At 44.2% G+C, this 6,000-nt stretch overlaps 1 protein-coding gene across 1 annotated transcript in view; it reads right to left on the minus strand.

Moving 5' to 3' along the window:
- Window positions 1–6,000, minus strand: part of NIN (ninein) — a 115,357-nt gene that overhangs the window by 39,818 nt on the left and 69,539 nt on the right. Inside the window, exons 14-15 of the mRNA XM_008057265.2 lie at window positions 5,024–5,162; window positions 2,442–2,563 (exon numbers count right to left, since the gene is read on the minus strand). Coding sequence (XP_008055456.1) covers window positions 2,442–2,563; window positions 5,024–5,162 — 261 coding nt within the window. The remainder of the gene's footprint in view (window positions 1–2,441; window positions 2,564–5,023; window positions 5,163–6,000) is intronic.

Raw genomic sequence — 6,000 nt, forward strand, 5'->3', positions numbered from 1 at the left:
CAAGGTCATGGAAGGGGAGATGGCAGGGGCAGCAGATATTTTTTTTTCTATAAGATAGTCCTCAGTTTCCCCATCTTGTTTTAAAGTAACTTAATTCAAAAACACTTTGAGTAAGATATTTAAGTTACGCAAAGCATAGTTTGCCTATCTTTTTTAACAGGTTGAATTTTACTGGTTTCTAAACAACTCAATTAAGAATTGAGCAACTATTGCTTTGCTAAACTCTTTGAGCTCACCATGTTTCTTGGTTTTGGCCCCCTTCCCTACCTTGGGGAGATGAATCTTCTTTCTCTCTAATTTACTTTTTTTTTTTGAGTTGGAATCTCACTCTTGTCACCCAGGCTAGAGTGCAGTGGCATGCTCACGGCCACTGCAGCCTCGACCTGCTGGGTTTAGGTGATTTTTCTGCCTCAGCCTTCCAAGTAGCTGGAACTACAGATGCAAACCACCATGCTTGGCTAGTTTTTGTGATTTATTGTGGAGACGAGGTCTTACCAAGTTGCTCAGGCTGGTCTTGAACCCCTGAGCTCAGACAATCTTCTCACCTCGGCCTCCCAAAGTGCTGGGATTATAGGCTGAGCCACAGCCCAGGCCTCTAATTTACTTTCTAAATAAACTTTGCTTGAAAACGTTAGAAAAAAATTGAGCAGAACCTCACACATAGATACCCTCTCTTCCCATGCATCCTTTCCAACTGCAAGTGTAGGGTCTTAAAACAGTTAATTAAATTCAAATATTTATTGAACACATATCCCTGTGGGAAACACAAAGTTGGGTAAGACAAGTTCTTGCCATCAAGGAGAGACTTGTTTAGATGTGGATATGACAACTATAAGTATACCATGAGGCAGAACATAAAAGATAAAAGGGGCAAGGTATGATGGCTCACACCTGTAATCACGGCACTTTGGAGGCCAAGGCAGGTGGATTGCTTGAGCCCAGGGGTTCAAGACGAGCCGAGGCAACATAGTGGAACCTTGCCTCTAAAAAAAAAAAAAAAAAATTATAGCCGGGCTCGGTGGCTCAGCCTGTAATCCCGCGCCTTGGGAGGCTGAGATGAGTGGATTGTCTGAGCCTGCGGGTTCGAGACCCGCCTGGGCAACTTGGGGAGACCTCATCTCCACAATAAATCAAAAATTAGCCAGACGTGGTAGCGTGCACCTGTAATTCTGACTACTCGGAAGGCTGAGGCGGAAGGATCGCTGGAGCCCAGCAGGTCGAGGCTGCGGTGGCCGGGAGCGGCCACTGCACTCCAGTCTGGGCAACAGAGTGAGACTCCAACTCAAAAAATAAATAAATAAATAAAAGAAAAGAAAAGAAAAAATTATTCATGCATGACTGTAGCTTAGTCAGCTTCTTGAGAGGCTAAAGCAGAAACATCTCCTGAGCCCATGAGGTCAAGGTTGCAGCGAGCTGTGACTGTGACACTGCACTCCAGCCTGGGCAAGAGTGAGATTCCAACTGGAGAAAAAAAAGTGTTGAAAAAAGAGCTACAATGTAACCCAGCATTTATTTGTTTGGTTTTTTTTTGTTTTTTTGAGTTGGAGTCTCACTCTGTCGCCCAGACTGGGGTGCAGTGGCCGCTCCCGGCCACCGCAGCCTCGACCTGCTGGGCTCCGGCGATCCTTCCTCCTCAGCCTTCCAAGTAGCCGGAATTACAGGCATGCACTACCACGCCGAGCAGATTTTTTTGATTTATTGTAGAGATGAGGTCTCGCTGCCCAGGCGGGTCTCGAACCCACGGGCTCAGGCAATCCACTCACTTCAGCCTCCCAAAGGCGCGGGATTACAGGCTGAGTCACTGAGCCCGGCGTAACCCAGCATTTAAAAGGAAAGAAAAATCACATTTGCCTGAGGAAACTCAGGAATGGCTTCATGCAAGAGGCAGCATTAGATATATACTCTGAAGGATAAGTCGGCTTTCAAGAGGCAGAAAGAAATAAAAATAGCATAGTTTAACATAGTTTATAATATCAGGAATGAAAGAGGACAGAGTTTGATGGACAACCAGGAACTATCCAGTTTAGCCAGAGGATAACTCAAGGGAATGGGGAAAGAAAAGACTGGAAATGTAGGTTGAAGCCTCATGGCGAAGGACTTAGACACCAAGGTTGAGAATGTGTACGTAATTTAGTAGGTAATTCAACATCAAGAGGATTTTTTGGTTTTATTACAATTTAAAAAAATAATTTGAAAAGAATACAACACCCTTCAAGCTTCAAGTTCCATACTAGCCAGGACTTAAGATATTACTTTTGGAGGACCTCTTATGAGAAGAGCCCGCAAAGTTATCCTGAGGAAGTGGGTTCCCAGGAACCACCAAACGTGAGAGGAAACACACAGTGCCACTTGATGAGAAAAAAGAATTGGAAATGCCTTACATGCACAAGGTTGTCAAAACTCAAAGAAATCAGAGCGCTGGAGAGGTGGGAAGCACTTACTTTATCTTCAAGCTCCTGTCCGAGGGAGCATAGGTCCCTGCGATGTTGTTCCTTCATCTGCTCGATGACCAGCTCGGCCTCAATGCTCATATTCAATGGATTGCATTCTCCAGAACCAAGCCCTGAAAACACAGGGGACCCACTGATCTTGCAGCATTTTCTCTCAATAACACAATCCGGCATCTGAGGAGGGACGATCAGTTTAACGAAGGAATGGTTTTCAGCCTGATTGCCACAGATATGATCTACGAGGAAATGCCAGAAACCAAGAGGTGTCTCCTCTTTTTAAGTGTTGGGGCAAACATGAAGAAAGGAAGGGAAACAGATTCTTCCATGTACAGGCAGTGTGTCAAATCTTAACAGAATCCACCTTTTTGAACAATAGGTGGAAGTAGGTGTGAAAACTATTGCTTAAAGGTGACCTCCCTCCTCCTCATGAAAACGCTGTAAGTTGAGGTAATAGCATGAGGTGGTTTGATCACACCAACCAGACTTCTATCCATCCAACAAATAAATACTGAGTGATAAATTATCAGAGGGGCATTTGGCAGGGGAATAAATTGTCAAAGTACTTGCTATTATGCCTTGAGGAGTCAATTTCATGGGTCAAGATATCTAACCTCATCACTCAACATTACAGAAGACTGGCTACTGTCCTGTGAATTTTCTGGAGTGAGCGAACTCCCATCTTAAATTAATAGATACGTTTCCAGCCGGGCTTGGTGGCTCAGACTGTAATCCCGCGCCTTTGGGAGGGTGAGGTGAGTGGATTGCCTGAGCCCGCGGGTTCGAGACCCGCCTGGGCAGCGAGACCTCATCTCTACAATAAATCAAAAAATCAGCCGGGCGTGGTAGCGCATGCCTGTAATTTCGGCTACTTGGAAGGCTGAGGCGGAAGGATTGCCGGAGCCCAGCAGGCGGAGGCTGTGGTGGCCGGGAGCGGCCACTGCACTCCAGTCTGGGCGACAGAGTGAGACTCCAACTCAAAAAAAAAAAAAAAAAGATACGTTTCCAAATATAGGACATAGATAATAATACTCAGCGATCTATCACAGAAACAAAGAATAGAGTACCACATGATCTCACTCATAAGCGGACTCTGAATGCTTACCATAATACTGTAAGAAAGGGATTGGCGGTAGCGGGATACTGCCGGGGTTGGAGAGGGGGGAAAGGAACACAATATCAATAAGGGTACCTGATCTCAAACTAGGCAAAGTGGGGACCAAAGAGAAGCCCAAACTTTATCTGTACCATGTCCACTTGTATACCTAATCATGGATTGTACCCCACATCTTTAAAATAAAATAAATTTTACAAAATAGGCCATAGATTAGGAACCTGGATATAGGCAGTTTTGGTGGGAAGGGTGGGAAGAAAAGGATTCTCAGCTCATCCATAAGTTCATCTCTGCAACTGTCCGTGATGATGACTGAGAAGCACATTGAAGCTTAAGTTGAGGGCTGAGCTAGTAAATAGACAAAAATATTATGTCTAGGACTATATAGAAATCTCTTAAGGTGGGAGTCCCAAAATAGTTTTTCATGTGGGGCAGATGGGAGGAGAGACTCTTTATAGATATAGGTCTAGCAGTTGGGTTTAACAGTCTTGCTCTGAGAATTCTCTTCATATATGATGGTGTATCCTCAACTGAGAAGTAATGCCCAGGTGTAAGGTGGTGCAGCTTTACATACCCATGAGGAGCACCCCAACAAAGCCCAGAAAAGCTGCCAAGACATATCATATCACCAGATCCTTAGCCTACAGTGAGCCAAGAATCAGAGAGGTCTCAAGGCCTCTTCCTCTCCCCTCCCTTACCCCTTAATTATTCTACAGTAAGTAGGTAGGTGGAAGAATACACAACCTTCAGAAGAACCACACTCCTGTCCCAAATAGCAGTGGAGAAAGCTGTTTCTAACAGAAGAACTGATGACAAGCTCTTTCTGAAATTCAAACTCAAAACACTGGAGAAAAGAGGTAGGATATCAGGAGGGAGGAAAAGAGCTGATGGTGAGTGTGGGGGGGGGGTCCCAAGTAAATGCTGCCTTCCCAACTTGCTGCTCAAAATCTTCCTCAAAGGCACAGGAGACCAACCCTTATTCATCTTCTTTGCTGTTTTGCAGAGGCAATACAGACATTCAGCACAGGCAGTGTAAGAAAACCAGTTACAGACTCTGTGGTTGTTGGCTGGCCCATGCTCCAAAACCATCTTCATACCAGTTAGGCACTCTCTTAGAAAGAAAGGATTCAGCAAGAGCTCAGCATCTGAATCCTGACACTCTGAAGGTCTGGATTCCCAGATCTGCGGCCAATTTTTTGTTTGTTTTTTAAACACAGCAAATGCCCTTGTGGTTTGATTTTTTCCATTCCTTTGTTGATGCATATCAAAATCAGATGGAAAAAATCTCATAAAGACTTCAAGGACAAACGGAAAACCAGACCACAAGTGAACTAGCTCAAGAAAAGAGTATTGCCAAAGTCCTTTTTTTTTAAGGTTGCCAAAGTTTTACAATTTTATATTCAACTCTGCTACTAAAAACAAAGGTAAAGGCTTTAACTAAAGCCTGACTGACTGTGTTTACCCTGGTCAGGCTCAATGCCACCGCTGTTAGCATCAAGTTCCTCTGAGAGTGAGTTCTTCAAGGGAAGCCTGAACACTCTGCCCTGGGCACGATATTCTTCCAGCTCAGACTGGAGTTCGTCCACTTGGTCTTGTAATACCTGGGGTTTAAAAACCAACACACGTCTTAGATGTGGCACCAATAGAACAAGAAACAGAAGCAATGAGATAAACTGGACATCATCACACAAAACCTTCTGTGCTCCCAAGGACCTCATCAAGAAAGTAAAAAGACAACCACAGATTGAGACAAAGTTTTACAAATTATGTATCTAATAAGGAAATTCTAACTAGGATATTAAAGACTATTACAATTCAACAACAAAAAGACAAAGAATCCAATTTAAAAATGGGTAAATGATTTGCATAGATATTGCTCTAAAAAAGATACACAAATAACCAGCAAATACATAAAAAGATACCCAACATCATTAGCTCTCAGGGAAATACAAATCAAAACCACAACGAGATACCAGTTCACACCCTCTAGAATGGCTAGAATCAAAAAGATATACATATACTTGGCCGGACACAGTGACTCACACCTGTAATCTCAGCACTTTGGGAGGCTGAGGCAGGAGGGCTGCTTGAGCCCAGGAGTTCAAGACCAGTCTAGGCAATATAATGAATCCCCATCTCTGCAAAAACACAAGAACATTTGCCAGTTGGTGGCTCAGCCTGTAATCCCAGCACTTTGGGAGGCCGAGGCAAGTGGATTGCCTGAGCCTGCAAGTTCGAGACCAGCCCGGGCAACTTGGCAAAACCTCATCTCTACAATAAATCAAAAATTAGTCAGGTGTGGTAGTGCATGCCTGTAGTTCTGGCTACTTGGAAGGCTGAGGTGCCAGAGCCCAGCAGGCGACTCTAGAAGCGGTGAGTGTGCCACTGCACTCTAGCCTGAGTGACAGAGTGAGATTCCAACTAAAAAAAAAAAAAAAA

The sequence above is a fragment of the Carlito syrichta genome, unplaced genomic scaffold (genome assembly GCF_000164805.1).
Source record: "Carlito syrichta isolate Samal-C Ts95f unplaced genomic scaffold, Tarsius_syrichta-2.0.1 Scaffold302918, whole genome shotgun sequence".
Lineage (NCBI taxonomy): Eukaryota > Metazoa > Chordata > Mammalia > Primates > Tarsiidae > Carlito > Carlito syrichta.